Source organism: Eretmochelys imbricata, chromosome 1 (assembly GCF_965152235.1).
Source record: "Eretmochelys imbricata isolate rEreImb1 chromosome 1, rEreImb1.hap1, whole genome shotgun sequence".
In the NCBI taxonomy this organism is placed as follows: Eukaryota; Metazoa; Chordata; order Testudines; family Cheloniidae; genus Eretmochelys; species Eretmochelys imbricata.
Window position 1 is genome coordinate 139240227 of NC_135572.1, and position 18869 is coordinate 139259095.

The 18869-nt window shown below is 41.8% G+C and overlaps 1 protein-coding gene across 1 annotated transcript in view; it reads left to right on the forward strand.

Moving 5' to 3' along the window:
* Positions 1-9246: 9246 nt before the first annotated feature.
* REPS2 (RALBP1 associated Eps domain containing 2) overlaps positions 9247-18869 on the forward strand; it is a 138318-nt gene continuing 128695 nt past the window's right edge. The window contains exon 1 of the mRNA XM_077816359.1: positions 9247-9456. Within this exon, the coding sequence (XP_077672485.1) occupies positions 9247-9456 (210 nt within the window). The remainder of the gene's footprint in view (positions 9457-18869) is intronic.

Below are 18869 nucleotides of genomic sequence, written 5' to 3' on the forward strand. Positions count from 1 at the left end.
ATTTTCCTTAGAGCAGGGGTGGGCAACCTGAGGCTCTGGAGCCACATGCAGCTGGCTCTTCAGAGGTTACTGTGCGGCTCCTTCCATAGCCGCTGACTCTGAGGCTGGAGCTACAGATGATAACTTTCCAAAATGCTGTGGGGTGCTCACTGCTCAACCCCCTGCTCTGCCCCAGGTCCTGCCACCACTCCACCCCTTCCCCCAAGACCCCTGCCCTTTCCCCCGAGCTTGCCATGCCCTCGCTCCTCCCCCCTCCCCACCAGAGCCTCCTACGCACTGCAAAACAGCTGATTGCGGTGGGCGGGAGGTGTGAGGAGGTGCTGACTGGCGGGGCTGCTGGTGAGCAGGAGGTGCTGGGGACTGGAGGGGGGTAGCGGATAGGGGGATGCTGATATATTACTGTGGCTCTTTGGCAATGTTCATTGGTAAATTCTGGCTCCTTTTCAGGCTAAGGTTGGCCACCTCTGCCTTAGAGGAACTCACTTGTTGCAAAACTGTGTGTGAAATGTGAGAACTGTCCATGTTATTTTTAAGGATTGCCAATCTCCTACGAAAACTCATTACTTATGTATGGAACCAGCGAATTTAATATTGACAAAATTAAGTAAAGCTATTAGAATTCATTGTCTTTCTAGATGACCCCCTTCTGATTTGTATATATCTCAGTGCTGAATAATACTACAGAATATTTTAAAGTCTGAAAGAAAAAATTTGAGGGGCAAGCCAGCTGTACAAGGTATAGCAGAGTGAACATGCAGTGCTTTGTGTTTGAGCTGTTATTGCTTTTAATGGAAAATGTGTGTTCTACTTTGCTTTAATGCCTTCATTGTAATGATTAATGCATCTGCATTTGTGTGTGATTATTTTGTAATTAACTGTTTTGTTGTTACTAATTGCCCATTACAAGGAACAAGCTATAGAACATTAGTCTGTTCATCTCACTGAGAAATTTAACTCCATTATAATCAAATCATAAATGAGAAGGAGTTGCTGGCAGGGAGTTCTCTATAAAGGCCCCTTTGGTCTGGAATTACTTCCCCCTTGGTCCACCAGAATGCAATTTATTAACTTTCCACACATGTTGCTTAGGCTATTAAGCGATTGACTTTTTTGTCTACATGGAAAAAGTAAATATAAGTAAATAATATTTCAGAATTTAAAACAAAACACTAAACATGTTGTTCTTTGAATCTCCTATAAAACTATTGTAAAAGAATAAAGTCACAGGCCTTGGGGAAAATAATGACAGTACACAGATGAGGACATACTTTCCTGGAAGTCTAACCCACAGAAGGTTATAAAAATCATGACAATATCTCAGGCCTGATGCTGCAAAGAAGTAAGCATGTGCTTAACTGTTTGCACTGTGAATAGTCCTATTCACTGCCCACACAGTATGTCTACACACAGGTGTGATTGTAGCTTGTGTAGACATACACAAGCAAACTTTCATGTAGATATACACTCACTGTGTAAAATTAAGCACATTAATAAGTCTTTGCAGGATCAGGACCTTAGTTTGCATAGAGCTAGAAAAAATGTACCACATAAATCAAAATTTGTCAAATATGAGAACATGCAGTATTAATTTTATGTTGCTACATACTGGAGAGTGACAAATGAAAATGTTTACTCACAGGGAAACTGACATTAACTACATTTTCCTTGGTCCCTTCAAAAGAGGGATTTTTCATAATTTGTTACCTAATTTTTCAAGACAAGGAAAAAGTCAGTGTTGGAAAATAGCTTGTTTTTAGGCATTTTTCATGTTTTAGTTGTATTTAACAAGCAAGCTGGGAACCTAATTCTATAGCTCATTAAACATTTTCCATGTTTTGTTTAAAACTGAAACATCTCAAAATATGAAACAATGGAAAGACTAATAAAGGATCTGTTACACCCTGTATGAAGTGTTGACTCACTGAATTAATATGTAAAGCAACAAGCTTGTCAATTACATTCCAAGCATGCCTGATATAATGGATATAAAGCTTGTTCATCTGCTTAATTCTCTCATGACTGTCTTCTTTTCTTCAGCATAAGAAAGCAGATAGAAGAGCTATCATTATGAACAAGGGGCAGATTCACTCAAATTGGTGCAAGATGTAAATTACATTTCCCCAGTTAATTCCCTTGCCCCTCAGAGGATACACCCAGGAGTAGGAAAGGTGGTGTTTTCATGACCACCTTCACTTGGGATTTTCTGCCATGGAAAAACAGTTTTTAGTACTCCTGCCCTAGCCTGCACTGCTTTAAATCTATGTTGGTCTTATATGTTTTTAGTGCTAGAACAGCCATGCTACGAGGCCCATATAAAAACACAGGTAGATTGTTTAAAAAATGGAAAAGTTTTATTGATTAGACTGTACTGTACAAAAGTAAAGGAATATTCTTTAGGAACCATTAAGTTCTGCTGCAAAGTGAATTATTTCTATACCGACAATTTTTAAAACTAAAAAGCAAAAAATATATAGATACATTCAATCATGTTATTATTGTTCCTGTTAACAAACCCTTGGAAACAGAATCTGTTTTTTACTGATGCTTTTCCCCCTTAATCATACATGGATTTGGAGGGCAGCTGTTAGCACTTTTTGTTTGTTTTTAGAAGAAGGCATTGAATTCTTTATTTTTGGGAACAAGGGAGGTAGACACATATTAAAGGAGCTTTGATAGGTTACATTTTAGGCCTACTTACCTAATTAATATTATTTTAATCAGAAAAAGGGAACAATAGAATACTAAACACCATTTTGACTTACAGGTGTACAGTTGTCTATATACAACTTCTGTTTTGGGAATGCTCACAATAGAGGCCGAACTCAAAAGGGAGCAGCTTGGCTCAGTTTACATGGACTGAGCAGGAGAGCAGTTATGTGGTGCAGGCTTCTGCCACCAGGCCACACCGCTAAGCTGCTGCAGGCCCTTCAACTGCAGAGGACAGCAACAATGAACCCCGACTGAAAAAGGAAGACTCTCTGAGAGGATTCCAGGGGAACTCACAAGGAAACCAGAGGCATGAGCAGAGGAACTGAAGCCAGACTAAGAAGTGGCCCAGGGAGCAGGCTTGGGGCGCCCACCCACAGGCTCTATATTTTGAATTATTGTTTTATTGGGCCCTGGGTTGAAACCTATCTCCGGGTGATGCAGCTGCAGACTCCCGCCACTGGTGACACAGCCAGAGTATTGATACTAGGTGGTACTGCCAGGCATGGACACCAACCCTTTCCCTGCCCCACGACACAGTTCCTCTCCTTAGAAGTATGACTTATGTTCTTTGTTCCTAGGTTTATGACCTGGTATTTGGTGCTGTTAAAACACATGCTGTTTACATGACTCCACATTACCAAACAATCCCCGTTGTTCTGTATAACTAGGGCACTTCGTTTTCAGTTTTTACTTTATTTAATTTTCCCCAGGATTGTATCGGTGTTTATTACTACAAGAACAAAAAGAGGTGAAAATTGGTGGAAAAAACTATTAATTTTTCTGGGTAAATATCGGGGTTTATTTTGGTGGACGGAAGGACGGGGGGAAAAGTATTCAGTAGATTAAAACTTTGATTAATAGAATTCAATGTAGTTTGTTGCAGAACTAAAAGAGAACACAATGCCACCTCTAAGTTTAAGAAAACAATATATCTCTAATCCCCAAATAATCCCCAAATAAAACTTTTCATTTGAATAAACAGTTTACTGTTGCAGACTTAGAACTATTAGCTTATAAGTATTTACCTTTAATAATTGTGCCACACCATCTAAGTGCACAGACTCAACTTCATCCTTTTCTCCTGTTTGTTTTTTTTAAAAACTTTTGAATATTTCTTTGTGTTCTGAAATGTATTCTCATACAGATTTTCGTTTTCTTCCCATTTTAGTGTGTCAGATCTTTAAACTGTTATCTGCTAACAGCTTGAAAGGTATATGCGGTGGGCATGAGATTCATCAGTAGGTTTAGATGCACACACACTTCAGAGCTTGCATGAGTGCCTGTTTGTTTATAGTGTGTATCTTCTATACCAGTAGTTCCCAAACTTGTTCCACCGCTTGTGTGGGGAAAGCCCGTGCGGGGCCGGGCCACTTTGTTTACCTGCCGCATCTGCAGGTTTGGCTGATCACGGCTCCCACTGTTCTAGATTAATAAATAGCCTTACTTCATCAGGGAGCTTTGCATATACACACAGGCTAATGTATTATATATAATACATATATCTCATGAAATCTATTATATTTTCCTAATAAAACAAAATTTTTATATATTTGAATGATACAAAAGTAGGATAAAAATTGGGGAAAAAATCATACTTTTTGTAAAACCTGAGATTTTTTCTATAAAAATCGGTTAAAACTGAAAATGAAAGGGCTTATGTATAACTGACCTGTTTCCATCATTATCTGCCATTCCACAAAGTATCGCCTCCCTCTCTTTACCCACATATATATTGACTCAGCCCCACCCGACAGCCCTATTTCACATCATGCTTCTCCCCCCTTTCCCTCCACATTCCTAGTTCACCCCACATTCAGCTTTTAAATGTTAACCAGTGTTTAAAAGGTGAATTTGGTAGGGGCATATTGGGATATGGTGGGTATCAAACATGGGAGTGGAGGGAACATAAAGGGAATCAGGACTGGGGGTGAGGTCAGAAGGAACATGGGAGCAATGTAAGAGGAATGTCGAAGTATAAGTCTACAACAGGTCTTTGAGATGGTATTATATATCAGCTCTGATAGCTATCCAAGGCATAATCGCTTTCAATGTTCATATAGACATCTTAAAAAAATGGGAAATTCCACTAAACAAAACAAATCTTTAATAAAAACCTGTTAAGTTTGCTCAAGTGCATATTCCACCAACAGAGCCAGGAAATCACTAGTTAACTCCTCACACAACCCTTGCAACCTATAACTATGGTTTCATCTTCTACAACATATTCCCTCCACACCCACATTCCCCATCCATACCACACAGGTCTCCTCCCTCTACCTCTGCGTAAAACATGCAACCTTCTTTTCTATATAGGTTCTTATACTATGCTAATCAGCACTGTATCTGATCAGCTTCCAGTAGTGCATTAAGTGATATGACTAATATATGTCATGTGTTTCTTCTCTTATCATCTCCCCAGGGCAGAGGTGTGGGTAGTGAAGTGTTTTGTTTTAAATGTTATGCACATGTGCATGTGCGCATACATTTCTAGATATTTGTGTGAGAGAAGGCAAGGTCAAAGAAATGTGCCTTGCCCTTGGAACAGAAGGTGGTGAAGTTTGTGATAATCCATGGTTCCTATGGGAATTCATTCCACAGTCTCGGACCAGCCTCTGAGAAAGTGCTGTCTCCTGCCCAGGTGAGCTTTACTTACTGTAGAAAGTTCCATGTGGCAGAGAAGCAAAAATGTTGGCCATGGACTTCATTCCATAGCTTTAGTTGAGCTTTTAGATACCCTCAGCCCAAGGCCATTGAGTGCCTTGAAGATAAGGGCCGAGACCTTGAACTTGGATTTGATATTCTATGCGTATGGAAAGCCAGTATAGAGTGTGGAGGACAAGTCTGGTGTGCTCATGGTGGTAGCCAGTATGGCTGAGTAGATGCACTGAGAGTTCTGTACTAGAATCGTAGAAATGTAGAGCTGAGAGGGACTTTGAGAAGTCATCAAGTCCAGCCTCCTGTGCTGAGGCAGGACCAAGTAAACTAGTTAGGGTTTCCTAAACATTGAAGGTTTCTTTCCCAGGAATATTGCATAACTGTAGTAATGCAGCTAAGAGATGGTGAGGCATGAATAACAGAGGCCAAGTAATCATTCATCAGATGGGATGGTGTTTCCTAGCCCAGCGGTTCTCAACCAGGGGGCCATGAGCCAGTTTCAGGGGGTTCACAAACCCAGTGTCCCATATGGGTGGAGTTGGGGGGGGGGAGACACAGGGGAGGTGTTGCCAAACACCCCTTCCCCAACTGCAGTGCCTTGCCCTTGGGATTGCCCCATTCTGGTTAGCTCCACTCACATTCCCCACCTCCTCCTCTCCCTTACCCCTGAGGTCCCCCTCCCTGGCCAGGTCGGAGTCAGGAAGCCAGAGCAGGGCAGTGCAGAGCAGCTGCTGCTCTGGCTGGTGCCAGGGAGTGGGCAGCTGCTGTGGCATTCCCCCACTCCCATCCAGTCTCCTCCTCCTGCTGCTGGTGCTCGGGGCTGCGGCTGCTCCTCAGCTCCCAGCACCCTTTGACTGGTCATGCAGCTGGTAAGAACTGCCTGGGCAGGGGGACCTGGCTCCGGGGCTGGCACAGCACTCAGGGAGCAGCAACCCTCCCAGCACACTGCACCCTGACCTACATCCCTGCTTGCACTCTGAGCTACCCCCTGCCTGCACAAAGCCCCTAGCTACCCCCTCCTTGCACCCTGAGCTACCCCCTGCCTACACACAGCCCCTAGCTACTACGTGCCTGCACCCTGAGCTGCCTGCCATCCACACACAGACCCTCCCTCCCTCCCTCCCTGCACCCTGAGCTACACCCTCTCAGCGCACAGCTCCTAGCTGCCCCCTCCCTGCACCCGGAGCAGTTTTCAGACTTTTTGAGCTGAGCTTTAAACAATAAATTCTAAAACTGATAAATGCCACTGCAAACCTCTTTCCTTATTGAACAAAGATTTCCCTCCATTAATAGTCATCCAATGCTATCCACTGAAATATAACCATTAACTAAAAACCTACCCCATACCCACCAACCAACTATTTCAATTCTAATTCAACATTCCAAACATTTAGAAAACATCCACTTTTATCCACTGTATATTATAGGAGTTAAAGGTTGTATGTTTTGTGCAAAGGTGGAGGGAGTAGTTATATATGATGTGGGGTAAGTAGGGCAGTTTGGAAATAAAATGATGGTTGTTGGTTGCAAGAGTTGGGTGAGTGATTAACTAATGATGTTCTAGCTTTTTATGAGTTTTTTGGTGGCAGATGTACTTGAGCAACCTTAATATTTTTTCAACAATATATTTTGTTTGATGGAAATTAATTAAATTTAAATTTTATGCTTTTGCCAGAATACCAAGAAAACCCCCATCCATCTCTCGCATCTCTCTACCTAAACTACTTATACGTTGGGGGTGAGTGGGCGGAATGACTAGCAACAGCCTCCTGCCTAGTATTTGTACTGTAAGTAAGTGGAGGTGGATACCAGGTGTCCAGAATTGTCTTGGGCCAGACATTGTACCCTCACCAGAAGCTGCTGAGGACACAGGTCATCAGCATTTACAGAGGTCACCTAAACTGATAGCTAAATTAGTTTCATAGTTAACCTAAGAAGAATGTATTGCTGGCTGAAAAGAAAATACAATTGATGGTTGCTGACTTAAAAAAGTCTAAGGTCTAAAAATATCGTCTCTGTTGGGTTCAGTCCCATACTTCTAATTAAGGCCCTGATTCTGCAAACATGCACATGCTTAACTTTATTACTGCAAGTGTTACTGGGACTACTCATGGTAGGAAACAAAGTTAAGCACATGCATAAATATTTGCACAACCAGGCCCCTTAGGGAAGACCCCATATTGCTTGCTCTAGATCCTTGTTGAAATAGTCGGAATTTTGTCCGAATGAAGAGTGCAGAATGAATGGGGCCTTTTACCTGTGTTACCTAGAAAAACAGTCCACAGTGTGGTGTTTTGTGTACTAACCATTCACTGTTGGTTCATTAAGCCTTATTTTAGTTTATTGAATGATCTTATACACAGCACTCAAGTGGCATTTTTGACAATGGGTGGTACTATTTAAAAAGGATTTTGACTGTAACACATACCCAATAAAAGAAATTGTCTTAAAAAAAACAACTAAAATAGAAACATATGAATGCTGTCTCCAAACCAGAAATAATATACAGAGAATGCATATTAGCTTTTTTTTTATCAGGAACTCCCCTTGGTTTGACTTCATAGGGAAGGTGGGCAGCTCTGGTAAGGGTGGCTGGCTGAAGCACTGCAGCCAAATGCACACACAAAACCACTGCCAGCATTAGAGTGGCAGCAGTGGGAGTGTGACAAGTCAAATTGTTAACTAAGTTAAGCTAGCCTAGTTTGATTTTCAGCAATGCTGAACATCCCGCCCCATCTTCCAGTGAAGCCGACAGGTTGTGTGGGTGTCTAGTACCTCAGAAAATGAGCAAAGATAGTCTTGTGGTTATGGTTTCAGAGTAGCAGCCGTGTTAGTCTGTATTCGCAAAAAGAAAAGGAGGACTTGTGGCACCTTAGAGACTAACCAATTTATTTGAGCATACGCTTTGGTGAGCTACAGCTTACTTCATTGGATGCATTATGGTTATGGTGTTACCTTGGGAGGTCTGTTTTCAGTTCCCTGCTTTGCCACAAACTTCCTCTGTAACCTGGCCTCTCTGTGCCTGGGTTCCCCAGCTGTACAGTGGGGATAATGGCACTTCCCTATCTAACAGGAGTGTTGTGAGGATAAACAAACTGAAGCCTGGCAGGCCTTCAGCCACTCCATCAAAGGGGGCCATGTCAGCAGTCCACAGCTAGACAGTTAGGCCCTCAGTCACGACAGCTATCCTGAACATTTTTGACAATGCAATTGGAATAGCTAAGACTATAGGGACGAGAGAGGGAGGTTTGGGGACTGGCCTAGGATCAGGTGGTTACAGCCCGTATCATACACAAAAGGCTGCCCCTTTAGCTCTGACCCGGGAACCCTTCACTGACCCCAGTCTTTCCCGAGTGACCGGAAGGGCTTGTGCAAAGCTCCCCAAACCTCTCCAGGCCGGCAGAGCCTTTTCCCTCTGGGGGTCGCCTCTCTCTCCCCCCCGCTTCCCTTCCCGTCCCAGCGCGGGTGGCTGCAGTTCCTTCCCCTCCGCCGCCGCCCCTGGGGCCGCTGCGCGCTTCCCGGCACCGCCGCGGCCGCGCTGCCCCGCTCCGGGGTGCCGCATCCGGCGCCCCCTTCCCCTTCCCCGCGCCGCGTTCCCGCTGGCCAGCCCCGGCCGCGGCACTGCGGGCTCCGCGGCGGGCCGGCTGGGCACGTCCCGCTCTGCTCCTGCGGGGGCCGCTGTCTGGCTGCCGCCTGCGACGGGCGGGGCTGGGGGGAAAGGTGCTGAGCGAGCGGCTCGCCGGCCGGCCGGCAGCCGGAGCACTGCAGAGCTGCACCGCGGAGGCGGGGGGACTGGGACGGCGCCTTCTCCCTTGGCAGCGCCGCCGCCTCCTCCCTGCCGCTCCTGCGCTCCCGCTGCCCCTCGTCTCCGCCGCGGCGCCCATGGAGCAGGGACCCGGCGGGGCAGCCGCGGGGGGAGCGGGGCTGCTTCTGCCCCTCAGCGACACGGAGCAGCAGCGCTACGCCGAGCTCTTCTCGCTCTGCTGCTCGCCCGCGCCCGAGGGGGGCTCGGCGCCGGCCCCAGCCGCCGGGGGGAGCAAAGTGGGCGACTTGTTCAGGGCGTCGCAGCTCCCTGCGGACACGCTGCACCAGGTGGGTGAGCCGGAGGGCGGGGGCGCTCGGCTGGCTTGCACCGCTTCTGCCCCACTAAAGGGGAAGGGTTGGCGGGAGGGGGAGGACGTATTTCCCTCTCAGCTGATTCTCCTGCCCTGGCTCAGCCTGCTCGGGGTAGGGGGAATGCGGGGGGGGGGGGAGGCATGAGCTGCACCTTGAGGAGAAAGTTTCCTCTGCCTTTTGTTCTTGTTTGTCTGTTGTCACTCACACGCTCCTCTGTCTTCTCTCCCTCGACCCCCCGCGGCCCCCTAGTGATACTGTGTTTTAATACGAAACAGATAAGCCCGTGGGTTTAAGCAGACAAGTGACACCTCTCAAGAAAGTTGGAAAAATATGTGTAGAACTTCCCTGTGCTATGCATTAAAATCCTATCACACGGTGAAACTGCCCGGAGTGCTGGATTTGGGATTATAGTTGTGTGACGAAAAAACAAACTTTTTTTTTTCTGGTCGTGATCCAATGTTTTTTTTTTTTTTAAAAAAAAAGAAAGACAAGAGGGTTTAAGTTTTTGATGAGTATTGTTGGTAAGACTATATGCGGTGTGTTATTGCTTTTAAAAATGTTTAAATTCTGAATTTAGCTATCCAGAAAAGTTAAACACTACTCAGAGTATTGTATTCCATTGAATCCATATGTGCTCTTTAACCAGCTAACGTTTAATGCATTGTAAGTGCTAAGTATTCTGAATATTTATTATTAGTATTAGGATTCAGAGATTTTGAACTGGAATGGAGTATTTGGCAACTTTAGCTAGTTTAGCCCCTCTTCCTTTACTCTTTCAATAGTCTAGAGAGTCTGAAACAAATGAGTATACCTCTAACTGTTGAAGGTATATATTCAGCTGAAGACTGTTTATTGTTTGCTATATAATTCTCTGCTACCAGCTCTAAAAAAACTGTAGCAGTAAACTTTGTACTATCACAATTGTACATAGCGTTTTTTGAGACAGCTTTGTATTTGAAATGTTTTTGGCAACACAAATATGTAATCCTAACTTTTTTTTTAAATCTGCCCTAAACTATCTTGTAATATTGCAATAATTGTTCAGTATCTGTTGTTTCATGCTCTAGGTGTTTACATATTAGTAGTGGGTGATTTGCGCATCAGTGTACATGAACAGTCATTCGGGATCCCTTGGGATGAATGCAAGATTATTTGTTGTCCTTTCGGGGTATATATGCATTTTTTTTTTTTTTACATAGACTGTGACTTTAAACTAAGTATTATCATAAATTTCATTAGACACATTCCTAGATCAGCTTTGATTACCAAAATAAATATATAATAATGTTGTGTATTCCCAGGTTTATGAATCATACTCAGTATATTTTCTTCTGGGATTGTCACAAAAAATCTTAACAATACAACATTTAAAATGTATGTAAATACAAAGAGTAGACAATTATATTACGTATGTTTACAAATGATGAAATTACCTTATGTATACTAAGCAGGTCTTAATTCTTCTTTTCCACCTGTGGAATAGTAATTTGATTAACTCAGTCCAGTAGCACATTCTGGTTAGTAATAAACTAAACATAGGAAGAAAAACACCAAACTTGTATTTTGTTGTCAGGAGTTTAAGAAATGCTGTTGTTCAGAAATCCTTGTTAAATATCAAACAGAAACAAATAATGTCTAGACTAAGTTGACTAACAGGTATAACTGGCCATGGCCTGCAGGGACTAAACTGTGTCGTTTCCCTGGAAACAGTCAGGCCTTCTCTTAATGAGCATTCGATTTGGATTTACATAATGTACAGGATATGCTGAAGTACAATAGGGGAAGTTACTTCCATGACCAGATGCCCTCCACTGTTCCAGGTGCTGCTTACTTAATAATATCCAGAGGAAAAAATGTTGCCAGTACCACTGTTGGAAGTCAAAGGGTACGTCTACACTGCACACTCACAGTGGTGTGTAGAGTACATGCATTGCATACCCCTCTGGCATGGGTATAAACAGCAGTGTAGAGGGTGAGGCTCTGCTTAGGTGAGGAGAGGACAGACACACCAGAACTGTAGGTGCATACCCTACATGGCTCTCTGTGCATCCAAGCAGTGCCCCCCAATCTGCACTGATATTTTTTAGCAGCATTGCCTCCTGCTGCCTTCCCACTGCTGGAAGTTTCTCCACTGCCAGAGCCTTTTACTGCTATGTGTAGCTACGCACCGCAGCACGCACGCAGCTTGCGTTTTGCTGCAGTGTGTAGCTACAAGTATCCTACACACTGCTACCAGTGTAGACAAGGACAAAGTGTGTTTGGATCTGCCATGAGTTGGTGGGGCTCCTTATGAATCCTTGCAGGAATTCACCCACCTGGATCTAATTGCAGAGTTCGGACCTTAAATTTACTAACATTTGGGAAAGAGGAAAAATAATTTAAAACAAGAAAGAAGGCTTAAGGAACTTATTTTTAAAAGAAAAACTGAATTGATAATCTTGAAGTTACTTATATAAATCAAATCTATTAGTGATTTTTCTTAATATGGTTTTATTCCATGGCTCTTATTTTAGTATAGTATATTAGTACTGTATCATTTGAGTGTGATTTATTATAGTATTGTGTGCATTTTCTTGCTCTGGGATGTGACTTCAGCTGGCAACGGTTTGTGATTTTTACTTGTTTATTTTAGAATTCCTTCCAGGTTCTTATGATGTACAGAGAGGCTTATTCATAAACTGGTTTATAATTGACTTCAGTAGTATTACTTGTGTGAATAAACTTGCATCCTGCAACTGGTTCCACACAAGTGAACCCCTGCACACGTGCCCTGCTCCAGTGACTTCAGTGAGGCATCTATGCAAGTGAATCCTTGTGCCTGAATGGGTCCAGTAGCAGGATCTGCCCTTTGTGCTTGTAGGATGAAACCCTAAATTAGCAGACTGTTATAACTACAGGCTTTGTAAAAGTGTTCCAAAGTTTTCCATAGAAATGGACTTTCTGGGGAGTTTATGAAGATGGATTTAAAAAAAACCCCAATAACCAAGAACTTCATAAAAAAGAGAACTGAAAAAGTAAAATTGCTTTCTGTGTCACATTCAGATAAAAATAATTAGTTAAGTCAAATATTCTATCTTTCTAGATCATAAGTAGTAACAAGACCATCTTCATTAATTCACAAAATCAAAATATGATCAGCCCCAAACTACAGTTTTGTAAGTCTTTTCACAGCACTGAATTTCTTAATTGGCTATAGTTCAAAGCTTAACTATAGTTTATCATGTTTTAAAATCTAGTTTCTCAGAGATTTTTGTCCTCAGGTTTTATTTACAGTTAATGAAAATAAAGAAATTCTCAAGTTCAGGTTCTTAAACTTCTGTACACAGAATACTACTTCAGTCCTCTAATCTTACTCTGAATTCTCTCTGTTGGTCGTGCTAGCAACCACCGCCATCAAAAGTATTAGCTAACATGTTGAAACTGCAGAAAAAATAATCTAACAAAGAAAAACTTTGGAAAATTGTTGCAAGAAAAAAATTATAGTTGGTTTTCTGAATTATTTTTCACTTTGCATGCTTTAAGAATGATAAAAAACAATCTGATCAGTTTTTATCCACAGAGAGTACAATGCTGGAAACATAAAATAAAGCAGCTGTGTATAATATGTGGTTGCCACTGATAAAGGTTGCAGCCATTTTAGGAAGAAGTGGCTAGCTTGCGTTAATAGATAACTCGTTTAGAAATAGTTGTTTGACAACAGGACTTTTACTTTTTTTTTTATTTAAAGGACGTTTTCGTGCTTAGTATGCAAGCTTTTATGCTGCCTCATGGAGTTAGTGGTACTGGTGGTCGTTGCCATGTAGGAGACATAGATTGGAATCCAATGCACCAGTCTGGATTACAGTTGAACTGAGCTCTGCACAGGCCAGAAGGGGAAGGTACTTTATGCAATGTTTGCGATCCTCAGACTCTGTAGAAAGCTCAGTAGAGCCCCATGTTTTTCACAAATGTGAAGTAACACAAAATTAAAACGAAAAACAATTGATAAGATAAAATGGGGGGAAATGTACTCTGCAGCAGCGGCTCCTGTCCTGTGGGCCTGGGCCTGGCTCCGTGCTCTAGTTTGGCCCATCCAACCCTTTGTCATGACTGGGGGGGGCAGCCAGGCCAAATCCTGAGTGAGTGGCAAACCCTGGAGCATGGGTTTGCAGCATCACTCTCTCAAATTTGACACCCCTCCACCCCGCATCCATTTGCATCACTTGAAGCATGGAGCTAGGGGCCCAGCCCTGTCGGACAGGAGCTGCTGTTGCAGAGTGAGTACGGGATGGGCTCACTGTGCAACTGCTCCCCCTCTCCAGGTCTCCTCCCCTTCCCCAAGGGCAGGACCTGACCCCTCCCCCCCCCGGTCCCCTGGGCCTCCTATGATAAAACAAAATTTAATAATACATTATAATAAATAAAAGAATTTCTCAGGGCTCTACAGATTGGGAATGGAGAAGTCCCCAGCTTGAGCTAGAGTAGCCATAGGGATTGCTCTAATTTATATTGTACTGCTATGGCAACCTCAGGAAGCATCAGGTAGTTCTTAACAGCTAGAAGGCAATATATCCTGGTCTGCTTCCTTCTCCCTCCTCTCAGAAGGCCACTGTGCTGTGTGGACTGTGGAGAGACTCAGCATTAGGGCCATTTTGATAATTCTATGCCACTTAGAAATCTTCCTTATGCTGGAGGTATATTCCATGGGGTTTGTTTTAAAATGGTGTTGTGGTTTCTTTTGCCTGTAGAGCTGGCATACAGGGGCCACAGCAGAGGCTAGAACCTGTGCTCTAATCTCTTGTCTCTAAATTGCTGGCTTTCCAGGGTTTGTAGTTGTGGAAAAGGTGTGATAATCCTTTGAAGGGGAAGGATGCCTTTATACAGCCATTACTTTTCTGGTGGATCACAGCATAACATTATGAGCTTGAAGGGAAGTCTCTTCCCTCCTTTCTTGCCTGTAGTGCTATGGCTTGTATAACAGGAGAAAAAAAGAGATAGGGATGTTGGCCACAGGAATCCATCAGGTAATGTTGATGAGGTAAATTGATATTATCGGAGAGTGAAATGCTAAAAGAGGAAATGGTGGGGAAAAAGTGAATTGCTAACAAACATGCAGTCTCATTAAAATCAGCTACCGTCTGGGGAAATTGTTGCATTTTTTTTAAATGGTGTTAGAGGCAGTTTTGTGAATTATAATAGTAAGCCTCACTTCAGTAGTAGAAAAGTGGTTGAAATGAGGATTAAAATAGAATGATAAGTCACCTAGATGAACAGGATATAAAAGGGAGTTTACCATTCTGGTTTCTATCTGCTCATGCCTCTCTCGTTTACTAGAAATCCTTGAATGTGACTGCAACATTTGCATAAAGGAGATTATTGATGTTATTTATTTAGAGTTTCAAAAAGCCTTAGATAAAATCCCTCCCAGGAGGCTCTTAAGGTAACGTTGTAAAATGTCTGGTGCCCCTAAGGTTTGTACTAGGACCAGTGTCTTGTCTGTTTGTTAGTTATCTGGAAAAGGAAGAGGACAGTGAAGTGACAGAATTTATTTAGGTTAATCGGGAGTAGAGGAAACTGAACATCATCAGACAAATCTAACAAAGCGAAGTGATTTGGCAACACAGTGGCTACATGGAAGAAATTCAGTGTTTACAAATACAAAGTAATGTACACTGGAAGGAATAGTTAGTGCTACACATGCACATTACTGAGCTCTAATTTAATTGTAACCACTTGGGGAAATATTGTGTGCAACTCCCTGAAAACATTTGCTCAATGTGTAGGTCCAAAAAAGCAAATAGACTGTTAGTAACACGGCTGTTACTCTGAAAACTGTTAGGATTGAATGCTGTGTTCATTTCTGATCATCCTGACTCAAAAAAAGAAATAGAAGGTCTCTAGCGAGGCAGAGACACACTCCTGTATGAGGAGAAATTGAAAAAACTGGAACAGCTTAACATAGAGAAAAGAGAGGGTTATACAAAATAATGAATGGTAACTTATCTAGGCTCTCCTACTTGTCATTTCTCATAATACAAAACCAAAGGGATATAAAAGAAACTGAAAGGCAGTAAATTTAAACCTGATAAAAGTAAATTGTTATGCAACAGGTAATTATTAATTGTGGAACTCATTGCCACAAGATATCAATCAGGCCAAGTGCTTAGTATAATTAAAGAAGGCTTGCCATTTATAAGGATATTGAGAATATCTATTATCAGGAAAAAAATTTTTTTGAAAGGGGGAGGGATTGAGAGAAAAATCCTCATGCTTCATAGAAGTGCAGGACTGGAAGGGACCTTGAGAGGTCTTCTAGTCCAGTCCCCTGCACTCAAGGCAGGACTAAGTATTATCTAGACCATCCCTGACAGGTGTTTGTCTAACCTGCTCTTAAAAAGATGGAGATTCTACTACCTTCCTAGGCAATTTATTTCAGTGGTTAACCATCCTGACAGGAAGTTTTTCCTAATGTCCAACTTAAACCGCTCTTGCTGCAATTTAAGCCCCTTGCTTCTTGTCCTATCCTCAGAGGTTAAGAAGAACAATTTTTCTCCCTCCTCCTTGTAACAACCTTTTATGTACTTGAAAACTGTTATCGTGTTCCCCTCAGTTTTCTCTTCTCCAGACTAAACAAACCCAATTTTATCAATCTTCATTCATAAGTCATGTTTTCTAGATTTCTAATAATTTTTGTTGCTCTTCTTTGGACTTTCTCCAATTTGTCCACATCTTTCCTGAAATGTGGCTCCTAGAGCTGGACACAATACTCCAGTTGAGGCCTAATCAGCATGGATTAGAGTGGAAGAATTGCCTCTTGTGTCTTGCACACAAACTTATGCTGCTACTACATCCCAGAATGATGTTTTCTTTTTTTGCAACAGTATTACACTGTTGACTCATATTTAGCATGTGTTCCACTATGACCCCCACATACCTTTCCTCAGTATTCCTTCATCGGTAGTCATTTCCCATTTTGTATGTGTGCAACTGATTGTTACTTCGTAAGTGGAGTACTTTGCATTTTTCGTTATTGAATTTCATCTTATTTACTTCAGACCATTTCTGCAGTTTGAGGGCAAAAGCCAACCACTAATTGATAATTGTTTGGAAGGTAGTTACTTTATGTGTGGAATATTCCATCATTGTCCACAATGGGGTTTCTTGCACCTTCCTCTGACGTAGCTGGTTCTGGGCACCATTGGAAACAGGAGACTAGATTAGATAGACTGCTATTCTGATTTGGAAGGACAGTTACCCTTTCCAGAAAAGTTGAATGGTGTAGTTTTCTGAAGGTGTAGACATAAGCAGTGGATCAGCCAGAGTGTTAGTGATATTTCATCAGGTTTATGCTTCCTGAGTGTATTGAAATATTGATACTACACATATTAATTGCTGTGTAACAGGTGGCTGTTATGACTGTTCTGCAGCATTTCTTTCTTTCTAGACAGTCAAGTGTGACCTGATTTTTAGAAGCATTGCAAGCAAGCAGTGAGTACAGCATCTGCTGTACCACTGCACAATGAGAAATTCATTTAGTTGGACAAATAAAGTACTAACAGAATTTGTATTTGGATGGTGTATTTTACGAAGTATTACTCTGTGTTTCACAATGAGAAGGTGTGTTTTGGCTAGCTTTAATAATCAGTATTAATCTGTTTTATTGAAGACGTTGATTGAGCAGAGAATCTGGGGGACAGGAAGATAGGAATCAAATGTTTGTAAGATTTGTAATTTCTGTAATGTGTGACTCAGAGTAGCTAGAGAGATGGGACTGACACGGCTATAGCTACTCAGAATAGCTAGTAAGATTCACAATACAGACATACTAGCTACATGATATGCTTTAGTCTTACACCATACTGTAATTTTCACTTTATATTTTATTTCTGCTAAATTGTTATGATGTACAGGAAACCTTATTTGTAAACTAAACCTTTGTAAATGTATGAGTGATTTTAGGGTTACAGACTTAAAATAAAAAGAAAAGGAGTACTAATGGCACCTTAGAGACTAACCAATTTATTTGAGCATAAGCTTTCATGAGCTACAGCTCACTTAAAATAGTTTACAAGCACATAGCTAATATTTTATAAAGAAAAGTGCATTCTTTCAACTTTTGAATCAACAACCTGTATTATTTTGAGCTCCACAGATTACAAACACTAGTTGTATGATGGTACTGTAGCTGCACAAATACTGCATTTCTAAGCCGGAACTGTCCTTGTATTTCTGTGTAAACAAAGTATTCAGACAAATTATATTGCTTTTCTTTTACATGCCTAGTAGGTTAATTTATCTTTATGGTGACGTGTTACTATGGTTACCAGGAGTTGTTCGACCACAGTGGTGGTGTGTTAAAAACAGAAGTATAAATAGATTAAAAAAAAAATCTCTAAGTCTGACATTCTGGGTGGAAAAAATGGCAGTAATTTAGTTGGTTCTTAATTTTAAATTGCAGAACTGTTAAGTAGAGAGATAAGGTGGGTGAGGTAATATCGTTTATTGGACGAACTTCTGTTTGTGAAAGAGACAAGTGTTCGAGCTCTGCCGAACAACAGTTAAGTGGGAAGAGTGGAATGAATGTCAGTCTTAAGGCAACTTCCCAAGATACAGAAGAATGAGAGCTGAGGCAGCAAGAATGTAAGGATTATGAGATTTCTGACTGGGGAAAGTCACGGCTTACCATTTCTCTTAAACAGATAAATGCATCTCTCTCTTAGTGCTAAGTTTTGCCCAATTACTTAAGCATGAGCTGAATGTGTGCATCGATGAACAGAATTTAGCTCTAAAGTTTTCTTGGTCTTGAAAATAAAACTTAGTTAACTGGCTTGGAGTAAATGTTGGACTCTAACAATGTGCATGTTGTGATGCGGGGACCTGCCTGGCTCTGTCTGCAGGAAGCAGATGCCTATAATTTGGAGGAGAGATATTTGTCATGAGAAATCTGTTAGTTTTATGTGCCTGTGTAAAGTAAGCATCCTGTTTGTCATAAAACAAATGATTGCTTGCAGTGTTGTTGTAGCTGTATTGGTTCAGGACATGAGAGAGACAAGATAGGTGAAGTAATATCTTTTATTGAATCACCTTCTATTTGTGAAAGAGACAACCTTTGTGTAAACTTGGAAGCTTGTCTCCTTCAGCAACAGAAGTTGGTCCAATAAAAGATATTACCATTGTCTTTCTCATAAAACAAGTGAGATATTTTGTGCATAGGAAGTAGAGGTCTACTATCCATTTAATGTATGGATAGACCTAACTGATGTCTTTCTGGCCTTTTTAAATATCAGAACGGCATAGGGTCGAAAGAGCAATTAAGGAAGGCAGACAATAGTATATCTGAGGAAAAATTACGTTATTATTGCTATTTGTTCATCAGCAGTGTGCTTTGCTTTGTACAAACAGAGGGAGAT